Source organism: Lemur catta, chromosome 9, assembly GCF_020740605.2.
Source record: "Lemur catta isolate mLemCat1 chromosome 9, mLemCat1.pri, whole genome shotgun sequence".
Classification (NCBI taxonomy): Eukaryota; Metazoa; Chordata; class Mammalia; order Primates; family Lemuridae; genus Lemur; species Lemur catta.
Window position 1 is genome coordinate 7,777,710 of NC_059136.1, and position 23,819 is coordinate 7,801,528.

At 37.7% G+C, this 23,819-nt stretch overlaps 1 protein-coding gene across 1 annotated transcript in view; it reads right to left on the reverse strand.

The window, feature by feature from the left end:
- AGBL1 (AGBL carboxypeptidase 1) overlaps positions 1-23,819 on the reverse strand; it is a 641,096-nt gene that overhangs the window by 304,214 nt on the left and 313,063 nt on the right. The window contains exons 20-21 of the mRNA XM_045560454.1: positions 16,166-16,297; positions 3,631-3,807 (exon numbers count right to left, since the gene is read on the reverse strand). Of these exons, the coding sequence (XP_045416410.1) occupies positions 3,631-3,807; positions 16,166-16,297 (309 nt within the window). The remainder of the gene's footprint in view (positions 1-3,630; positions 3,808-16,165; positions 16,298-23,819) is intronic.

Below are 23,819 nucleotides of genomic sequence, written 5' to 3' on the forward strand. Positions count from 1 at the left end.
CACCTGGACTAGAATTGCCTTACTCTGGGAAAGATTCCACTGGACGCTCTCAAATCATGTATCTAGTGACAAGTCTGAGAGGTCTCAGCACTGCATTCTTATGCTTTCCCCTTTCCCACCCACACAGTTTCCATTTCCGCCCATTGAAGCAACTCTTAAATATCCATCTTAGAATGGCTTCTGATCACATTTGGACCATAGTGATTTCTTCCCCTTTTCTAGTTACCCATGACGGAGAGGATAATCATTTGACCACTTGGAAATTGCCATTTATTCATTTGTTCACTTATTCATTCATTCATTCGTCAGTCATCACACATTTTTAATACCTACCCTATACTATACTAAGCACTGAAAAAAATAGATAGATAGATAGATAGATGGATAGATAGATAGATAGATAGATAAAAGAAGAGATTATAAAAGGCCTCACATGTCAAGATCAGGAGATGGATTTTATCTACACATAATGAAGACACTTGGAAGGGGTTGTGGGCAGTGCTGTGCCTTGAACAGATTTGTGTTACTGCAAGATCCCTCTGTGGGGTTGGAGAGGACAGATTGCACAGAGGGCCTGCAGTACAGGGGAGGCAGCTTGTGGGTATAGAGAGTTTGAACACCAATTGGGTCACTCTTCAAACCTCAGCTGAGTCCCCGTCTTCTGCCTTTCTCTGACTAAGAACCACTTTACTGTCCCACAAGCTTGCACGTTGCCAAGGAGCAAGTTGACAGCCTGCTTAGGTGGAAGTACTCACATCATCCTCCTAAGCCACCAGCAGCCCCTGGGACCCAGCCACATGCCTTTGTATGTGCAAATACACCATGTATGTGACCTCAGGTCACAAACACTCAGCACACAGCTGTCCAGATAGACTGGACGCCTCTAAAAAATGAGCCCCAAAAGGATGTATCATTCCATTTTGGCTTTTCTCTCAACAGCCTCAATAGCTTTGGGCCAGTCCCTAATAGGTAAAGTAAATCTCTCAGTGGGTGGGATTTCCACATTAAATACAAATTATAGATCTAAGTGTATGACCTATCAGCAGAGACTATATCCCAAAGAAACAAAAGCAGAATTTTTTTTAAATTAGCCTACTATAGAATGGAAAATAGAAGAGAAAATATTATATTAATAATAATTATTTGAAAGTAACAGCTTATGTTCTTTAAAGCAGTTCCAACATAAATGTCACTGTAAGAAATGATATTTCATTTCAATACTAACAAATCAGGTACTTAGTGTGCTGGGGGAGAAATGATTGGAACTACTTTAAAGTCGTGTTAACCAGAGAAACTGCAAAAATATTTATATTCTTATGAAGGAAGGAAGGAATGCCCCTCATGGGTGTATTTAAGGTTCTTCCATCTTTTGGATAAATGGTAATGCTAAACAAAAAATGGAAAGATGACCTTAGAATAATAACCTCAAGACTCAATTGGGACTCAGCTTCCCAATGTACAAAAATCATTTGCAATATGTTCATGATGGAAATTTCTATACTGCTGTATAGCTCATGAACTTCATTATATACCTCAAATAAAAACCACCAAAACACCCAACTCTGGGCTGGCTTCCATCCCATGGGGTGGGCCCTCCCATATGTAAAATTACTCACCATTCCCTCGCTCACTGTCTGCAATTCTGCTCAGTTACTAAACAATGTTTGTAAGGACGGGAAAACAAAAGGAAGAAAACCAATCCATTCAGAAAGGTGTTTCATATTGAGAATGGGATTGTTAAACCAAAATCAAGTCTGGCACTGTTCGTGTTTTCTCTAGCCAGTTCTCTCTCCAGTCTTCCTTCTAGAGACCCCATGCAAAAACCAAGTGGAAAATTTCACAAGATAAATGCTGTGCTAGTACCTGAAAGCTGTCCCACTGGGTGAACCTCTTTCATTTTTTGTCATTGCCAACAGCCACTATGTACATTGCAAGGAAGATAGAGAGTTGGTGAGGGCCTGAACCTATGAGTCATTTAGTTTTCAAACAGCTTCAAAGCACTGAGTTTCCAGCTGATTTATAGTGAATGGCATTGATACTTATGTGACTAGAAGCTGTTAGTCTGAGTTGGTACTTGGAGAAACAAAGTCAATAAAAGTCACCAATCCAATAAATCTGTGAAGGCCTGCATGGAGTTGTCTTTTAAACAAATGACTGGCTCGCTTCCATCAAGAGGCTTGCAGCTAGAGAGACACAAATCTATATCCATAAGCCCTTAGGTCACAATATTCCAGGCTTATTTTCCCAATCTTTTAGGTTTCGAATGACAAGAGAGTGAGCAGATTGCTGATGATATAACCTCCACAGACATTCATATATGTGTTTTCTTTCAGCCTTCACAAAGATCTTGTATGCCAGGAAGTAGAAGAATTGTCATTAATATCCGCATTTGACATACGAAACATAGGTTCACAGTGGTAAGTAGCTTTCAACACTGTTGGTTAGTGGAAGAGTGAGGTCTTTGGTGGCCAATCCCATGTCCATCCAATGATATCTACTCTTCTTATTCTGTATCTACATTAATGTGGGTAAATAGGATTAATTCGGCCTACTAATTTATTAATTTGGTAATAAAATTATTCTTTAAAGTGACTGTTTAGACTAAGTGGCTATTTGAAAGAAATAATGAGTCAAAATGTGTGTTCAGTAGCCCTGAGTAAAAAAAACTCTTTGGTTGGGAAGTTAGAAAATGTTCTTCATCTGTTACTCCTTGAAATCCCATTGATAACTAACAGATTTCTACAAGCTCAGGATTGCATAGATGCCAAGTGCTTCCTGGCTGTTCCAGGACAGTATTAAAGCCAACACAATGAGCTTAACATTGGTGAGGTACAGGTATTCTTGGGGTTTAATGGAAGTCACCAAGGAGTAGTCTGTCAGCTTGCCTAAGAAATTTACAAGAGTCTATTACCCTGGCACTGTCAAAATGTCCCTTATTTATGCTCCTCTATGGGGGAGTGGGAAGAGCAGCCAGGACAGCCTGCTGCAGCAGCTATCCAGCTGCTCATGCAGTTAATATAGCTGTAGAAAGAATGTGATTTATACAAGAGCACTTTCCCTTGACACTAGCATATGAGTCCGAGACCCACTCATTCTAGGAGACCCACGTCATGCACACACACTTTTTTGTGCTCTGGAGACAGAAGGATAACACAGAGAGCTGCAGATTTAGATTGGCACAGAAGACAGAGAAACACAATAGATATATATATATTGACAGTATCTATAGACCAAGCTATGCCATTTATGATGCATATGGGACTAATCCACTGGTTGCAAAAGGCAACAACAGATTTTCATGCATAGAATACAGCCAGGCAGACAGAGATTCTGTAAAAGTTGGAGTTGCACATCAAAGGGAGGCTCTCTGCTGCTTGCTGGTGAGGGCAGCTGATAAAAGAACCAAATTGGAAGGCACGCATGCATTGCTTCCAGGATTAACACAGATAATGCTGAAGGTGAAGGCAGTCATTGAACCAATTCTTCAAGACAAGGTAGTGAGGTCAGACTCCACTTGGAGCCTTTTTCCCCTTTCAGGAGAGAAAGCAGGAAGGAGGGGTCTATTAGAACTTCCCATTTCTGGGTATTGCTGCCGAACAGCAAGTATGGGTGTCCTGCAGCTTCACATACCTGGTATGGGCCCTGGTTGCAGCCACAGTAGCTGCTTTCCATGGTGTAGCTTCTGGACACCCCCATCTCTCTCCACACCACCACCCGGGCCGTGGAGGCTCGAGATTTCTCCACGAGAAAGCTGCAGCTGCTCATTGTGAATGCTGGTGCTAGCTTATCAAGAATTTTGGGAAGAGTCTACAAAAAAAAAAAAAAAAAAAAAAGCAGTGATCAGTTGCCAGTGATTGGGAAATACTCATCATAAAAAATGGCTTCTCAATATTTACTAAGCATCTCTATGTATCAAATACTTAAAATATGTTACTACGAATCATTTATTGACTGTACAAAATGGATGCCAAATTTTTTATTGCTTTTCAGAGGAGGAAACTGAGGCTTAGAAAAGTTATAAGTAGTTATAAATAAATAGCTTAAGTCCCACAACTATAAAGCATCCAGAGTGGGATCCAATGCCAACCTGGCCAACTTCAAAGACCATAATCTCTGAACGTCACTTTTCTGCATTGCTGTGGGCCCGTGCTGCGTGCATACATTCTGCCTCATACGTGGATGAGCTGAGCCTATGAAAAGCCACAGATTTCACAGGGGATTGTAATTTAAAGAGTGATTCCATCCATTCTTTCCAGCTTCGCTGTTTCTTAGCAGGGCCAGACTAGGGACTCTTCACTTATCTCAGAAGGTCATAGGGGCCAGCGATGATTCTTAAGCAGGAGCACAAATAAAGTTCCCTTGTTCCTACAAGTATGTGATGGCCAAAACGAACATGTTAGTCTCAACCTCTAAGCCACAAATCTGAGGCTGAATGAATTATAATACTCCTAAATCCATCCTCTCTGGGTTCAAATGCCCCACCTTTTCCTGGGGTAAAAATATTTTATTTACAACCACTTCATCTCCATTTAGAAGGCATCTGTAGACTCTTATCACTTTGACTGGCAGAGAGGGAGCATCCAGCCACTGGACCTCCTCCCCAGGGGATGATGACTCAGAGTTGATAGTTCTTGGGTCAGCAGAAGTACTGTACTTAGATAGACGCAGACTTGTGACATTAACAGGAAGGGTTTTCCAGTCTTGACAGAATATGCACAAACTAACACATAACATAAAGTTATGTACATTAAACAGTGAAGCTTTAGGCTTTTAGAAAACTCTGGGAAGAAGGTAGAGAAGCATAACAAATTGATGAGAATACGAATGAAAAAATTATTCGAAAACAAATGTTGTTTTGTTAATTTCTAGAACATTGAACAAATCTATGAGTCTCCCTGGTACTTACTTTCCTCATGTTTAATATAACTTAATTACATTATATAATTATTAATTATATTATGAATTATATATTATATATAAGTATATATTAACATAATTATTAATACAATTTCCCATCATATCTAAGTTCCCAGATAGCCTCCAGACCTACGGATCATTTGACAAAGGAAAATGAAATGCTAATATTTTTCTCACTTGAGTTTCTGCAATTGCCTCAATGAAATCCTAATTGATTTCATCATTTCCACTCTTCTCCTTTCCTCCCTGTAATTCCTGACCCCATTTGTTTTCCTTCCAAATATTCATCACAATTGCAATGAAATTATTGGGTATATATTAGTTGTTTATTTTCGACCTTCTTGGCAGCCTAGAAGTTCCCTGAGGGCAGATCTATGTCTTATTCACAGGAAAATCTCTGCATATTGAGCAGTGTGTTGCTCATAGAGGGTACTCCATAATTGTATGCTGAAATAAATAGAATTTGCTAGTTTAAACCCTTAAGTAACTGCTTAAATAGACATAAATACACTATGTATATATACTACAACTCAAGTGATTGAGAATATCCATGTTTCATTCTGTTGCAGAAAGTTTACTCTTGCACCATTTAAATGATCTCCCCTTTCTTACTTAAGTGAACTTATTTTTTTATTTTGTAATTTGTGTCTCTTTTAATATATAAAAAAGAGTTTTTTAGAGCAGTTTTAGGTTCGACAGTAAAATTGAGTGGAAGGTACAGAGGTGTTCATATATAGGAGTACGGGGTATGTGGAATGGCCTCTCCCATTATTAACATCCCCCAGCAGAGTGGTACATTGGTTGTAATTGATGAACCTGCACTGACACATCATCATTACCTAAAGTCCATAGTATACCTTAGGGCTCATTTTGGTGTTATATGTTCTGTGGGTTTGGACAAATGTATAAGTGACGTGTATCCAACATTATAGTATCATACAGAATGATTTCACTGCCCTACAAATACTCTGTGTTCCACCTATTCATCCCCCTTTTTTTTCTTCCAGAAAACTCCAGGCAACCACTGATCTGTTTATGGCCTCCATAGTTTTGCTTTTTCTAGAATGTCATATAGTTGGAATTATATAGTATGTAGCCTTTCCAGATTGGCTTCTTTTAGTTAGTAATATCAAATTAAGTTTCCTCTGTGTCTTTTCCTGGCTTGATAGTTCTTTCTTTTTAGTGCTGAATTATATTTTACCATCTAGATGTACCACAGTTTACTTATTCATTCACTTCCTGAAGGATGTCTTGATTGCCTCTCAGTTTTGGCAATTATAAATAAAGCTGCTATTAACATCTATGTGCAGGGTTTGTTGTGTGTGTGTGTGTGTGTGTGTGTGTGTGTGTGTGTGTGTAGAAATAAGTTTTCACTTCTTTTAGGTAAATATCAGAGAGTGAGATTACTGGATTATATGGTAAGAGTATGTTTAGTTTTGTAAGAAATCACCAAACTGTCTTCCAAAGTGCCTATGCCATTTTGCATTCCCACCCACAGTAAAAGAGAGGTACAGTTGCTCCACATCCTTGCCAGCATTTGATGCTGTTGGTGTTCTCAATTTTGGCCATTCTAACAGGTATGCAGTGAGAGCACATTGTTGTTTTCATATGTATTTCTCTGATTACATGTGATGTGGAGCATCTTTTCATACACTATTTGCTACCTGTAGATCATGCTGAGTGAGGTGTCTTTTAAGATCTTTGGCCTATTTTTTAATCAAATTTTATGTTTTCTTATTATTGAATTTTGCATTTTTTATACAAACTCTGAGTTCTTATATAAACTCTGTTGTTCCAGATACCAGTCTTTTAAGAGATGTCATCTGCAAATATTTCCTTCCAGTCTGTGACCCATCTTTTAATTCTCTTGACAGTGTCCTTTTGTAGAGCACAAAATTTTTAATTTTAATAAAGTTCAGCTTATCAATTCTTTCTTTTATAGATTATGCTTTAAGTGTCATATCTAAAAAGGCATTGCCAAGCCCAAGGTCATCTGGATTTTCTCTCATATTATCATCTAGTTTTGCATTTTATACTAAGTCTGTGATCCATTTGGAATTAATGTTTGTAAAGGGTTTAAGGTCTTTGTCTAGATTCTTTTTTTTTTTTTTTTTTTTTTTGCATGTGGATAACCGGCACCATTTGTTGAAAAGACTCTTTGCTCCATTGTATTTCCTTTGCTCCTTTGTCAAAGATCAGTTGACAATATTTATGTCGGTCTATTTCTGGGCTCTCTATTCTGCTCCATTTATCTGTCTCTATTCTTTCAGAAATGCCACACTGCCTTGTATACTACAGCTTTATAGTAAGTCATGAAGTTGGGTAGTGTCAGTTCTCCAACTTTGCCGTTCTCCTTTATATTGTGTTAGCTGTACAGAGACTTTTGTCTCTCTATATAAACTTTAAAATAAGTTTTCTGATGCCTACAAAATAACTTGCTGATATTTTGATTGGGATTGTATTGAATCTATAGATAATTTGAGAATAACTGACATCTTGACAATATTGAGTCTTCCTATCCACGAACATGAATATCTCTCCATTTATTTAGTTTTTTTTAATTTTGTTCATCAGAGTTTTGTAGTTTTACTTATGTAGATCTTATTCATATTTTGTCAGATTTATAACTAAGTATTTCATTTTAGGGGTGCTAATGTAAATGGTACTATGTTTTTAATTTTAATGTCCACTTGATCATTACTAGTATACAGGGAAGCAATTGAATTTTGTATACTAATCTTGTGTGACACCACCTTTCCATCATTGCTTATTGGTCTCAGGAATTGTTGGGGTTATTTGTCAATTCTTCCAGATTTTCTACATAGATGATCACAACATCATGAACAAAAATAGTTTCATTTCATACTTCCAATCAGTATGCTTTTATTTCCTTTCTTTGTTTTATGGCATTGGTATAATTTCCAGTACAATTGTTTTAATGTCCATGGGATCTGTAGTTATGTCCAATGTTTTATTTCTGGTATTAGTAATTTGTGTCCTCTCTCTTTTTTCCTAGTTAGAATGGCTAGAAGCTTATTGATTTTATAATATATTTCAAATAACCAGGTTTAGATTCATTGATTTTCTCTTTTGATTTCCTATTTTATACCTCATTGATTTCTGCTATATTTTTGACAAACAAAAATTGTATATATTTTATTAATCCACTCCTGTATTGATGGGCACTTGGGTTGTTTCCACATCTTTGCAATTATGAATTGTGCTGCTATAAACATTTGAATGCAGATGTCTTTTTTATAGAATGTCTTTTGTTCCTTTGGGTAGCCACAAAAAACAATGATGATCTAACAGCTCTTGTATTATCCTGGATAGAGCTGGAACCCATTCTAAGTGAAGTATCTCAAGAATGGAAAAATAAGTACCACATGTACTCACCATCAAATTGGTATTAACTGATCAACACTTAAGTGGACATTTAGTAGTAACATTCATCAGATGTTGGGCAGATGGGAGAGGAGAGGAGGGGATGAGTATATACACACCTAATGGGTACAGTGTGCACTGTCTGGGGGATAGACACACTTGAAGATCTGACTCAGGTGGGGCAAAAGCAAGATATGTAACCTAAATGTTTGTACCCCTATAATATGCTGAAATTAAAAAAAAATGTATATATTTAAGATGTAAAAAATGATGTTTTGATCTTCTCTATTTTTTTCTTTCTTTCTGCTTACTTTGGACTTAATTTGCTCTTCTTTTTCTAGTTTCCTAAGATGGAAGCTTAGATGATTGATTTTAGATTTTTTCCCTTTTCTAAGATATGCATGTGACTCTATAAATATCCCTCTAAGTATTGCTTTTGCTTCATTACACAAATTTTGACAAGTTGTGTTTTCATTTTCATTTAATTCAAAATATGTTCTAATTTCTCTTGAGAATTCTTCTCTCACTCATGTGTTATTTAGAAGTGTGTTGTTTAACCTCCACCTATTTTGGAATTTTCCAATTATCTTTCTGTCATTGATTTCTAGTCTAATTTGATTGTGTCTGAGAGCAGATATTGTATGATTTCTATTCTTTTAAGTTTAAAGTATGTTTTATGGTCTATAATGTGGCCTATCTTGGTAAATGTTCCATGTGAGCTTGAAAAAATATGTATTATGCCGTTAATGGATGAAGTATTCTATAGATGTCAATTATATCCAGTTGATTGATGGTGTTGTTGAATTCAACTGTGTCCTTACTGATTTTCTTCCTGATAGATCTGTCCATTTCTGATAGAGAGGTACTGAAGGATCCAACTATGATAGTGAATTCATCTCTTTCTCCTTACAGTTCTATCACTTTTTTTTTTCTTGATCACCAGAGGTTTATTACGCCAAAGTTGAAGATGCACCAGGGAAACAGGAATCACAGACAGACCTGTGGATGTTTTCCCGAAAGGCAATTTGGAATTTTCAGCATTTTAAAGACATATAGAAGGAAAAAAAGACAAGGCGGTAGGAGTAGTGAGAAAAAATGGTTACATTCTTGTGTAACCCAGGAAAATCTACATTTTATGTAAGATAAAGCAAATGTTAGAACAGAAAAGGGTAGTGACAGAAGCATCAATTATGTAGATGTCCTTGGGTAGGTGGAAGAATGTTTGATCCTGTCTTGTCTCTCTTCTGCTGCTTGAATATTCCCTGGAAGAATGTTTTCTTTACGGATCTCTGTGTAGGAAGCTTCTCATACCATATTGTCTGAAGTTCTATCACTTTTGCCTCCTATATTTTGATGCTCTGTTGTTAGATATATACAGGTGAAGGATTTTGATGTGTCTTCTTGGAGAATTGATCCTGTTATCATTATGTAATGCCCTTCTTTGTTCCTGATAACTTTCCTTACTTTTAAGTCTGTTCTGTCTCAAATTAAATCAGCTACTCCCTCTTTCTTTTGATTAGTGTTAGTATGGTATATCTTTCTTTATTCATTTACTTTTAATCTGTATGAGTGTTTGTATTTAAAGTGGGTTTCTTATAGACAACATATAGTTGTGCCATATTGGTTGATCTACTCTGACAATCTTTGTCTTTTAACTGGGGCATTTAGATCACTGACATTCAAAGTAGTTATTGATATAGTTGGATTAATATCTACCATATTTGTTACCATTCTCTATTTGTTGCCTTTATTCCTTGTTTCTATTTTTGTCTTCTACTCTTTTTCTGCCTTTTGTGGTTTAAATAGAACATTTTATATGATTCCATTTTTTTATCCTTTCTTAGCATATCACTTTATTTTTATTTTTTTCTTTAGTGGTTGCCCTAGAGTTTGCAATATACATTTGCAGCTAATCTAAGTCCACTTTAAAATAACAGTGCACCACTTTACAAGTAGTATGGATACCTTATAATAACAAAATAATCCTCATTTCTCCCTCTTGCCCCTTGCATTTTTACTGTCATTCACTTCACTTACATATAAGCATCTATACATGTTTTTGTTTGTGTGTATACATATATAAACAATCAAATATATTGTTGCTATTATTATTTCAAACTGTTATCTGTTAGATCAATTGAGAATAATAAAAATAAAAGTTTTTATTTTACATTCACTTATTCCTTCTTCAATGCTCTCCCATTCTTTATGTAGACACATATTCCTAACTGATATTATTTTTCTTCTCTCTAAAGAGCCTCTTTTAGTATTTCTTACAAGGCAGGTCTCTTTGCATCAAATTTCTTCAATTTTTGTTTATCTGAGAAAGTCTTTATTTTCCTTCACCTTTGAAGTATAATATCATAGGTTGTAGAATTCTAGGTTGGTTGGGCTTTTTTCCCAATGCTTTAAATATTTCACTCCACTCTCTCTTCTTGTTTGCATGGTTTCTGAAGAGAAGTCAGATGAAATTCTTGGTTTTTTTTCTTCCATAGGAAAGAATTTTATTCACTCTGGCTTCCTTCAGTATTTTTCTTTACCTTTGATTTCCTGTAGTTTCAAAATAATATTCCTAGGTGTAGGGTTTTTTTGGCATTAATCCTGCTTAATGTTCTCTGAGCTTTCTAGATCTGTGGTTTGGTGTCTGACATTAAATGAACCTCACTTTGTTAGATAATAAAGCCCCTGTACCAGCGACCACACATTCTATCAATTGCATGAACCTTGGAGAGCTTCACTAGCTATGATCACTTCACTGGATCCCAGTGGACGTGGGATTTACAAGGTGAAATGCAGTATCCTTACCTTCATCTCCACAGTGGCAGTTTATCCATTTTGTTAAATAATACATTCCAAAACTATGGCATTTATAGTAGATTTTCATTCTATCATCTCATTTCCCTTTGGTTTCACATAAATAAGTCTTTGTCAGAGGAAGGAAGGCAATGACACAGATTTTGAACTGGAGGTTCTTTCTTCATTTTATTGTGTTAATGAATGGAAAACAGATGAGCTCCACATGTGAACTGATCCACTGGAGCCTTGCTTCAAAGCTCCCTGGGACATAACTTCGGTGGGGAAAGAAGATTTGGGACATTCAACTCTTTCCCTGCTGCTTGTTCTGTGACCTTAACTTTCTCTTCATTTTCCATAACTTCAGAATTATAATAGGTATTGTTTCACTAACTACTTACTGAGTATTACTACATGTTTTAACTCAATTATCACAAATCCTTGAGGTAAGTTATATTATTATCTCATTTTAGAGATAAAACAGAGGCCAGAAAAGTTAATTAAGTACCTTTTCAGTGGTCGCAGAGCTACTAAAAACAAACAGAATTTCAACTGAGATATACTAATTCAGATCACAAGAGCTTAACCACTGTAAAAAAGTATTACTATCTCACAGAGGTATAAAGAGGTTTAAATAAGATGTAATATGTTCAATGTGTAATAGTTATTCAATATCATAATATTATTTATTATAAACATGTCCCAAGGAAAACCCCCATTCTTTTCTGGTTCTTTCTTATTTCTAAAAGTAGACTTCAGAATGTATATTAAAGACTCTTAAAGAGCAGAGAGATGTCGCTGCAACTCAACACTGCCTGAACAAACACTAAATACTACGCATCATGGCACAAAGTTTAAAGGCAAGCAGAGTAGAGCCAGACAGATTAGATCTAAGAGTTGAGTCCCCCCATGGACTTGCTGTGTGACTTTAGATGAGTTATTCCACCTTCCTGAGTCTCCAGCCTTTCATCTATAAAATGGGAGATTCATCATTTCCATGTTAAGGTTGTTATAAGGAATAAATGAGATGACATACATATGTGTCACAGCATAGGAACTGGCATTTGGCATGGTCTCAGGAAAGACCTCAAAGGGATTTTGAGACTAGTCCAGGAGTGACCCTGAGAATGAGTCTTCCACTTCCTCATAGATACTGAATTCCATTTGTCCAGTAGCAGTGGAGTCAGGTGCAACCATAATTGGTGGGGGAAGAGTTAGTTCTGATTCAGTAATTCTGGTTTCAAGGCTCATTTCAGAGGCCTGGGCTACATTTTAATTCATTTAATTTCTGCTGACTCTTCCTAGACCTGTCTGTCTTCCAAAATTCAAAGAACGTGGAGCTCTCAAAGATATGCTGACTGTGAACTCACTAGATGGTCACTAGCTCAGAGATCATTTCCAGGGAAGAGCCCCCTCTATTAGGGTTGACTCTGCAGAATCAAATGTCTTCTCTTTTCTCTGGATTAAGCATGTGGCAGAGGTGTGGTTGGGCATGGGGTTAAAAGTATAAATTCTGGATTCATACTATGCAGTCTAACTTTGAGCAGGGCTTTAGTCTGCCTAGCCCTCAGTGTTGTCAATAAAAGGGGGGAGGAGGGGGGATAATAGTATCTACCTTGAATGAGGTAGAAAAGCACCTAGCACCCTCCATAATGATCATTTAGTATTACACTGTTCAGAGCGGAGTTTGCTGATGAATAAAGGTTTGAAGAGAAAGAAGTCTTTCTGCTCAATCTTCCAAAGTTAAAAATTGTATTTTAAAGCCTCTTTGCATTGTATATTTACCCTTTTTTAAAAACTCAGACAACCCACTGTTTTCTAAGCTCCCAAAAAAGATTTATTCTTGCTTTCACTGTCTCTTTAATTCTACATTGTAGAATAGTTTGATTCATTATTCTGTTTCTTTTAAATATAGGATATGCTTTAAAATATAAGATATCCGAAGTCAGATTCTAAAAGTGTGAATTCTAGTGGTGAACCCACAGGGTTCAAATCCCAGCTCTTGCTAACTATGAGACCTTGGACAATTTACTTAATCTCTGCATTTCCATTCCCTCATATGTAAAATGGGGTGATAGTAAAGATATCTATTCACCCAACAATCATTTATCAATTACCTTCTATTGCTATAACTATAGAGCAGTATTCTAGGATATAGGGTTACTGGGGAAGAGTAAATGAATTAATGTATACAGTGCTTACAATAGTATCTGGCACATACTTGGCACTCTATGAGTAATGTCAATAATTATTATCTTTGCAACTCCTCAAAACTGAAAATTTATGAAAAGGATCAATGCCAGAAAATGTCACTAAAAAAGGATGCTTCTCAGGCAGTGGTGCAGAAGACCTGAAATTAATTCATTTCTCCTCAATTCACTGATATCCACAACTGGCAATTCAAGTTCTTTGAGGCTCAAGTTTTTGTTGTTGTTGTTGTTCCCAACCCCATGCCATGTGAATGATCCAATAAAATATAATTCATACCTATTTTAATAGGTATTGTTTAAAGATAAGGAAATGCATGCCTGGAATCCCAGCAATTTGGGAGGCCGAGTTGGAAGGATTGCTTGACCCCAGAAGTTTGAGACTGCAGTGAGCTATGATCACACCACTGCACTTTAGCCCAGGTGGTAAAGAGGAGACCCTGTATATCAAAACAGAACAAAACAAGACAAAACAAAACAAAACAGATGTATGAAGCTATAAAGCATTCATTTTCCAAGTTCTAGTAGTGCCTTTTTGTTTTTTCATTGAAAATATCAGAGAAGAGAACGTGATGAAAGGATTTGTTCAGATTATGGTTAATTGACAGTCACCCAAAGTTAGCAAAATCCTGCTAGGAAAATCCACATAAGGATAATATATTTTTCTCACTTTGAATTTCAAATATGCAACTAAAGTCGTTTTTTATTAAATTTATTTTTAAATTTTTTTTATTTCAGCATGTTACAGGGGTACAAATGTTTAGGTGACATATATTGCCTTTACCCCACCTGAGTCAGAGCTTCAAGCATGTCCATCCCCAGATGGCGCGCACCACACCTATTAGGTGTGTATATACCCCTGTCCTCCTCCCCCCTCCCATCTGCCAAACACCCAGTGAATATTACTACCATATGTGCACTTAAGTGCTGATCAGTTAATACCAATTTGATAGTACATGTGGTGCTTGTTTTTCCATTCTTGGGATACTTCACTTAGTAGAATGGGTTCCAGCTCTATCCAGGATAATACAAGAGGAGCTATATCACCATTGCTTTTTGTGGCTGAGTAGAACTCCACGGTATACATATACACATTTTATTAATCCACTCATGTATTGATGGGCACTTGGGTTGTTTCCACATCTTTGCAATTGTGAATTGTGCTGCCATAAACATTCAAGTGCAGATGTCTTTTTTATAGACAGTCTTTTGTTCTTTTGGGTAGATGCCCAGTAATGGGATTGCTGGATCAAATGGTAGTTCTCCTTGTAGCTCTTTGAGGTATCTCCATATTACTTTCCACAGAGGTTGCACTGGTTTGCAGTCCCACCAGCAGTGTATGAGTGTTCCTGTCTCTCTGCATCCACACCAACATTTATTATTTTAGGACTTTTTGATAAAGGCCATTCTCACTGGAGTTAAGTGATATCTCATTGTGGTTTTGATTTGCATTTCCCTGATGATTAGAGATGTTGAGCATTTTTTCACATTTGTTGGCCATTAGTCTATCTTCTTATGAAAAGTTTCTGAAAAGTGGGCAAAGAACGTATAGGAGATTTCTTAAGGTAGGAGATTTCTTAAGGTTCTGGGTCATATAACCTCTGCTTGTGTATAGGGAATTATCCATGAATATTGTTACCTTCTCTTAAAAATAGGTAAAAAGCTCACTGACTCTGTATTTAGATCAGATAATGTTATGTAAGTTTTTTTAGTTCAAGATGTATCACACATAAGAGATAATTTTATACAAGTCAACATGAGCTGCCCAGATGAATATTTTGATTTAGTAGTTTCCTAAGTAAAATTAAGCAATTAAGCATCTTGTGGTTTATTTCCATCACTCTGGTTGAGCCTTAGAGCAAATAGGTTATTGAGGATAAGCTGCTGGTTCTGCTATGAAAGCCTTGTGGTAACTGAGCTGACTAGCAGCAGTCTGTTTCTGGTAGACACGGGTGAAGAAGGGTGGAGAAAACCTCAGGGAATGAGGAAGCATTTCCAGGTGAAAGAGTAGTGTGGTGGATTTTTACTTCTTTTAGTGCTATCATTAACCCTGGGGAGGATGCTATTTCATGCACAGAAAATTAACATGCTCAGAAAAACAGATTTAGGAGATGTGGGTACCATCATGATGTTTCTCCTTTTTCTGCAAAATTTGAAACAAACACCAATTTTTATTTTGTGTTTGAGCAACTTTGCCTCTTCTACCTTTTCCTGATTCTCAGCAAGCAGCAGCTTGTTTTCTTTATCCTGACAGGAAGAAGTCCTGCCTTCCTTACTCCTTAATTTCCTATGTGGTTCTGTGGAGGAATAGTTGAACTCTAACCACTGGAACTCAGGTAAAATAGAATAAGGTTCTGTGGGTTACTGCTCTGCTTTTCATAGACTGCTCATGTGAAGGGATGTGGATGGTCCAATGGCTTAGATTTGTTCATCCCTTCCTATTTATTTGGGTCCTTTTGTATTTTGTATCATTTTGTTCCTCCTATAAACTATGTAACAGAGATAGTATTTTTATTCTCCTCACTTTACAGATGGCAGAATGGGAGTTCAGAGAGGTATTGTTCATGACTCACAGTCACACAGTTATTAACTGCAAAGCCATTAAAATGAGGTTTCCTGTCTTCAGTTTTGATGCCCTTTATAGTATATCATATCACATAGAAAACAGAACAAAGCAACCAGGTAGTAAGACATTATTCACCAAAAATGTGGAAAGGTTACACATGCCTCCAGCCTGCTTGTATTATAATCCTATAGTTAAAATAATTGAAATGTTCATTTACCAGAAAAGAAGTGAGACACATATCTCAAAGGTAAGAATGTGAACACAGTATGTCTTGTGTCATTCTTCCCCAATGACTTACCCTGTAGCTGACGTCCTCCAGGAGAGTAGATGTGCCCACCTTGCACTCTGCTTGCCACAAGGTCTCCTTGATGCTACAACCATAAAGGAACACATTTTTCTTTTGGGAGTGGCCATGGAAATCACAGAAGACCTACAATAGCCAAACAGTGGAGAAAATAAATCCAGGCCAGGTCCATTGGTTCCTGAAATGTTTAAAATATCAACTTTCTCAGATAGCAGAACCAGCCATGTAAGCATCATTGGTGACTCTAGCAGGAGTTGTAGTGACTCAGTTCTCAGGGAAGAATGTAGATTATCGGGGTCTTAGGGGTGAACAAGTGTGAAGAAAAATGAGTCATGTGTAGCTCTTTTGAGAAATTTACTTGTGACTAGGAAGGAGATGAAGTCAAAGCTGGAAAAGAAAAGGGGAAGGAGGGCATTTTAAAATATATATGAGGGCTTTAAATAATTTAAAAAGTCAATAGGAAAGATATATTTTTTAAAAGTAGATTAAATATACAAAAAGAGATGCTAGTAAGTAACTATAATTTTTATTTAGGTTCTGATGTGGTAAAGAATGACCACCAAAACTCAATGGCTTATCAAACAAAGGGTTATTGTTCATTTATGCTAGAAATCAGCTGTGCCTCTGCTCTGTGCGTCTTCTTCATTCTAGCATCCAGGCTAATGGGGAAGCCCTAATTTGGAACATGAAAAAATCCTGTGACAGAGGGGGAAAAAAACTCAAAGGTAGAATCATGTAATGGCTGCTAAATCTTCCTCTGAAACATGGCAAATATCATATTTGCTCACATTTCATTGATCAAAAGAAGTTGCATAACCAATTTTATCATCAGTGAGGTGGGGAAGTAGACTCCTCCTACAGGGAGAAAAGGGCAGTGATGTGAAATTCTATTACAAGGAGAGATGCTAATAATTGAGAAAAATCATAAAATCTAGAAAAATGACCACAAATTCTTCCCCCATCCCTGTATGCATGCCTCTTTGCAGTAGACTATGTTCTACCTTCATCAACAGGTAGAATACGTTTCTTCACCCCTTGAATCTGGACTTAGGCATGTGACATCTTTTGGCCAATAAGAATGAGCAAACATGATGTGATGCAAGCTGAGGATTATAAAGAGGTTGGTTTGGTGTCTGGCTGTTCCTGGGAGCCCTGCAACAACTGCCATGTGAATAAGCATAGGGTAATCAGCTAGAAAATGAGACTCTGCAAAGTCATTCCCCCTGACATAGTGGATATCAAGTCAAATACCAGACATGTGAATGTATCCACCTTAGACTATCCAGCCCTGATCAGCCGGCTCAGACTAGAGGAATAACCCAATTTACTTGCATGATTCTCATTTAGAATCATTAGAAATAATGCATAGTTTTGTTTAGGCCCCTAAGTTTTTCTGTGATTTGTTACACAACAAAAGCTAAGTGCTACAATAATCTGTTTACTTAGTTAAAATATTTGCTTCCCTCCCTTTCACATACAAAATACACTCAACTCCTCCCCAAATGAGATACCCCTGAATAGCCTACTCTGTCTCAGTACCAGACTCTCAGCAAGATTCCGTTATAGTTCTATATTCTATATGCACCTCCTCCTGATTGCCACAAAGGCAAGTTACCTGCTCTTCACGCATCCACATAAAATTGTTAAATGAAACAACCATATCCCCAGTAACCTTCAGGTTTGAAAGGGGTGGATGGGAAGGACACAGCACACTTGTCTTCTGAAATGCCCATGGGTAGACATTGTGAGGTGTCTATAGCCTTTGGATACGGCCAACTGGTTGATTAAACCCTGGTTCTGTTCCCTGTTAGGAGCTCTTCTGGATTTTTTCTCTATAGATCCTTACTCTGCCTTTGGGAGGTGCTTATTTTTCCTTTATCCTTCTGGGCCACACATAAAAAGGCCATTGGAGAATAGGGCTCTCTTTGAGTCCAAACATCTCTCTTCTCTGATTCCTGACATAGAAGTTTGGGGGCCCGAAGATCATTTTGGTCTCAAAAAGTCACAGTCTCTTTGAATCAAAGCACAGAAAAAGCACTGGAAATGAAACACATGAAGGCAAAATAAAGTATCCTTTTCTTCTTTTTTTTATTTCGACCTCTCTAAAACATAACACTTGACAGTCTGAAGTAAAATAGTAGCAATATGTTTACAGCATATGCAAAAGTAAATATATCACAATAATGGCACAAAATATGGAAGAAATAAATTAGTAATATACAGTTATAAGGTCCTTATAGTATAAAGAAAGTAGTATATTATCTCAAAGTAGACACTGGTTAATCAAAGATGGATATTGTAAAGAATAGGGCAAACACTAAAACATATTTTTAAGAGGCATAAATAATAATTCAATTGTGGAGATAAATTAGAATCATAAAAATGCTCAATTAATATAAGAGAAATCAGAAAAGATAGAAAACTCTAAGAACATATGAAGCAAATAGAACACTGCTAGCAAGATGGTAGATTTCAGTACAAACATATTGATACTATCATTCAATGCAAATGGTCAAAGCTCACTAATTAAAAGATGAAGATTATTATATTGGATAAATAAACAAGATAAAATATATTCTGTCTACAAGAAATTTGTTTTAAATATAAAGAGGTAAGTTAAAGTAAAAGGATGTAAATAGATATACTATGCAAACACTGAATAAAAGAAAGATGGGATAGCTGTATTATCAATAATTATCAGATAAAGTAGACATCAGAACAAGCAATATTATCTGAGATAAAGAGGGATGTGCTGGTTGATGTGTTCATCTTGTCTTTGGTGGTTAAGTGCTACCACTTGGACTCTGTTACTCTGGGATTTCATAATCTCCATCAAAATAAAAGACCTCTCACCTCAGTGGTAGCATTCCCTGCAGACCTGGCTGTCAAAGGAGAGCAATTACACAGCTTTTGAAGGATGAAGATGCTCCCCCCTCACTGTATGTCTCACTGCTTAGTGGAGGGAAAGTCTCTCATGGGCGGGAGATGGGTGTGTGAGTCTCACAAGATGAAACGAAGTACACATTTCTATTTCCCTGAGACTTTGCACACTCTCCTCCCCATTATGCCAGGGAAGCTCTAGCGTCTTGACTTCACTAAATGTAGGCTAGTAGTGTTCAGCACAAGGTTCAGTCAACCAACCAATTAGGGTGTTATATCCACCTCCAGCTGCTTAGGCTAACAAAGTAAATCCAGAATCTCTAGATCATACACTCGTATCAGTGAAGTTAGCCAAATCCAGTGTTAGACTCTGCATTTATCAGTGTAGCACCCTTAGAATCCATTCCTACACATGTTTCCCAGGTTTCTGATGATATATATTACCAACATCTTGCAATTTTTTTGGTATGCAGCTATTTCTTCCTGGCTCATGGTGTGTAGTTATCATCCAGGATTATACTGTCATTTAATTCTAGTTATGAGATCAGGAGGCAATATCGAGTAGCTGTGGTGGGTCTTAAAGAAAATGAGCATCCTCTTTCAAGGCACCTGCCCCAGGTGAGGCTATCCCAGGATTTTCCAACTGCCAAAAACTACTCCTCAGTTACTATTCCTACTAATCTGTGAGGCTTGAATGATGTTCTATTCTAGACTTTAGAGCAGTGGATCCCAAGAATTAACAAGCATCAGAAGAACCTGAAGTTTATTAAAGCGGACTGCTGAGCCACACTCCAGCAATGCTGTGATTCAAGTACGTCTGCGTTAGGCGCCCAAATTTGCATTTCCAGGAAGTTTCCAGGTGATGCTGATGCCCCTGGTCACTTTGAAAATCTCTAGTCTAGAGGAACTAATGAAACAATTGTGTTAGGTTGAATCTTCTACCATAATGAATTTCCTATGCACCTTTACCTCTTACACCTCAATTTCTCTCTGTGAATAAACACCCACCATTCTTATGAAAAGTGTGCAAACAAATTAAGACTGTGTCTTAGCAACAGTTTTCTCAATAAAGCAAGAAGCTATTCCTACTTGGTGACAGGCGCTCCTTAAATGCTGAATTCAACTAAAGAAGAGAGTGCATTTTTTTTCCTTCAGATTCTTACAGACTCTGAAAGCTGAGGTAAATGACAAATTATAGACCTATTCACCTGCAGGAATGAGCACTGCTAAGCCCTGGTAGTTCTAGTGGCCTCTGAAGATTCAGAACGAAGAAAATGGAGACATTGTTCTGATTGTTGCTCAAATGATGCCCCTAAAAATAAATGCCTCTTAATTATAAGAAACATGTATTCCTCCAAATTGCAGGGGGCAATTACAAGACAATTATCACATTATTTCAGTTGAAGAAGCTTTTTCTTTCCTCCTGGAAGATTTAATACTTATACTTCCTTCAGTAAAATTCTGTACCAGATAAGTAAGAAGTATGCCCAATTAGGACACTCCAATATCCACAGCTTTATTTTGCTTGTTAATCAATTGATTCAACAAATATTAACTAGGTGCTTGCTATGTGGCAGGAGAAACGAAAATGTTAATATAACACAGTACCATTCCCCATACCAACAACAATAATAGCTACAATAGTTAATTTTTTGAAGACTCCAGGTACTGTGCTGAAAACTTAATATAGTTTATCTCACGATGAAGTAGGTACTTTTATTATGCCTGTTTTTCAGATGAGACCACTGAATTTCAGATAAAATAAGTAACTTGCCCAAGTTTGCACTGCTGATAAGTGGGAAAATGTTTAAAGCTCAATTTTCCTTAACCCAGAGGCAATGTTTTAAAACACTTTTCATTTCTGTATTGCCTCTTCCAGGAGCCAACAGGTCATTGTAGTACAGTCAGAGAAGAGCTGAGGTAGACATGAGTCCAGGATTCTTAGGGACCCCAAATGAGGGCATGTTGCACACCTCTAAGGGGCACCACTCACACTGCACCCCAAATCAATGGCATGCCTTCAAGGCATGCAATGTGGTGTTTCTGGGATTGCCAAGGAAGCTTATACCTAAGATGAATCTTACTGAGTGAGAACTATCTAAGGAAATGGAAAATTGGGAAGAAGGAGCTACAGGTTCGAGGAATCATAATAATTTAGAATAAGAGCATACAGTAAAAGGAGAATTAGTCAGGTATCTATAGCAGTGGGCAATGGTCAGATCATCAATGCACTTGTATGCCATTCGAGGGTGTTAGGATGTTTTTTCAAAAATGGGTGAAGGAGGCTTTAAAGTTTTGAGCAAGGAGCAACCCGATCAGATCATTTGAATAGAAGTGTTAGGATCAGAGGGACTGAGACCAGGCAAGAGAGATGACAAGAACCTAGTTTAAGGCATCAGATATAAGTATGTAAAGAAAGGAAGTAATATCTATAGGAGTTGGAGACTAAATGGATTTAGAGGCTCAGAGAGGAAGAGGTTAAGAATAATACCTGGATCTCAGGATTAAGTAAATAAGCAGTGACTGCTTTTCCCCAAGTCAAGGAACATAGGAAGAAATGCAGATCCGAAGGTTTTCTATAGTTTCATTTAGTTTTGTTTGTGCTGGAGTGCTTACTTTTGAAGTTCTGGCCCTTGGCGAAACTGATAGCCTTCTCTGTGTCTCAGTTTCTTCATTAGCAAAGTATATGGTGTGGATTGGATTACGCATTTCCCTAGGACCTTTTCCAATCCATTCTTGTCTGAGCTAAACTGCAAGGTTAATTTAATTCATGCAAACGTGACTTCCATCCTTTCTTGCTCAGCAAAAAGGCTGATCACAAGACCACGTTGCTATGCTCCTCACGTGCCTTCCCCTTTGTTCCCCTCCCTCCCTTGGTCCTAATCTGGTTCCTCTGCAAGTTAATTGGGCCCCTTGTTTGAGAAGTTACCCGTTCCATCTCAAACACAGCTCCCTCAGCTGTCCCCCCACCCCGCCATGGCTCACTTAATTCCTGACTGTGTTTACTGCTCTGATTTGCCAGCGTTAAGCTGCTGTGTTTTCCACTCCTGACATCTGGGTCTCACTCCTGCTTCCCAACAGCAAACCTCTGCATTATTTATGCATTGCCACAGGAAGATGAAGCGAGGCCGGAGTCAGGAGGAGACATATTCTGGAGAATGTGATAGAAACCCAAAACAACAATGCTTCCAATTAAACCAACCAAGGCTCACCAAAGCCCTGGAGATTACAGCTTGTGCACAGCATCGTGCAGACAGCATTCAGCCCAAGTTCCTGAGTGGTGTTAACATCTCTGTAAAGGAAATAATATTGGTGACATGTTCAATTACCTTCCAAGAGCCCAGTTTGCAAGACCCCGTTTTCCAGACCTCTTATTGACAGCCTTGCTCTCCCTAGCAAGCATTTCATCTGAGTTATCAGCAATATCCCTTTGAGATTAACCACAGGGGCATGTGCAGAATTTATTCCTGTAACTACCTGCAAGGGGATTTTATGCTCCGTTCCCTTTCTCAAAGTCAGAGACATTCACTTAAATTGGGCCATTGTGGGCCAAAGTTCCAACAGGGCTTCAGAAAAGCAGCATTTACTTATAGTTTTTGCTCCCTCCACTAGCTAATTTGTGGAGACAATTTTCACATTAAACCCAGCAGAATGCACCAATAACCAACTCTTCACAAGACTGCCCACAGTGGGACCTTTTATTATATGTTGTAAAATGCTAGAGGAGGTTTTCTGCCATCCCAGTGTTGTGTATTATAAAATCCTTCTTTCCAAAATATTTCTATTACACTGAAAGAGCCCATGTAAATCAACATAAAAACATGTAGCCTAGTATGTGGCTTTGTTTTGTATCTAACATCCTTCTGGTAAGTAATAATTCTAACGCCTACTATTTATTTGAATGCCTGGTATGCACCAGTCACCGTGCTAAGATTTTACACACATCTATAATCTATAAAAAGTCTTGAAAGGAGGATATCATCCCAATTTTACAGATATTCAACTTCTAAGATTAAAAGGAGGTTAAACAACTTGTCTGTGGCTACCCATTAAAAAGCGATGTGTTATATCTCAAATCTGATCAGTCTGGTTCCAAAATTCTCCAAAACAAAACATTTAAAAACATTTGATCTATCAGCAATGAATAGCAATATAACAAGACTATCAATTAGCAAGTCGGAGCGTGAACAACCAGACTTAGCTTGAGGTCTTGTTTCAGTGTGTTCTACTCTCCACCTCTGGCCTGCTCTCCCTCCATGAGCAGTCAGCCTAACGCCTGAGAGGGTACTTGTGCAGCGGGTTCCTGGCAACTTTCTCCAGAGCTCAAACTGTTTCTTTTCCTCAGTTTTACGCATTGAAGGGAGAGAAGCAGCAACCTGGATGCCACCATTCTACATAGTCCTTGCGTGAAGCCTTTGCCTTCTGTCTCACTCAGGTGCAGGTGCTGAAGGTCTCGAGATAGAAACATTCACCTATTCATTTTGTGTGTTAAACTCAATCAGAGCACACAGGCTATTGGGCCCCCTGTCTTCACCAGAAGGTGGGATCTAGACTAGACTTTTTGACCTATAACAGGTTTCTAAGTTGCATGGGTAAACCCTTGGGGTGGGTTAGGGCAGTAAATACTGACCCACTGCCAAGCCTGCCCAGTCCATTAAGGAGGCTTGCTTTGGTTTTGCCTCAGTTGCCTGATTTGCATTCCTATCTTTGAGAGCTGTCAGTTGCCTCAATCCCCAGGGCTGGACTGTGCTTTGCTCAGGGCCGGGCA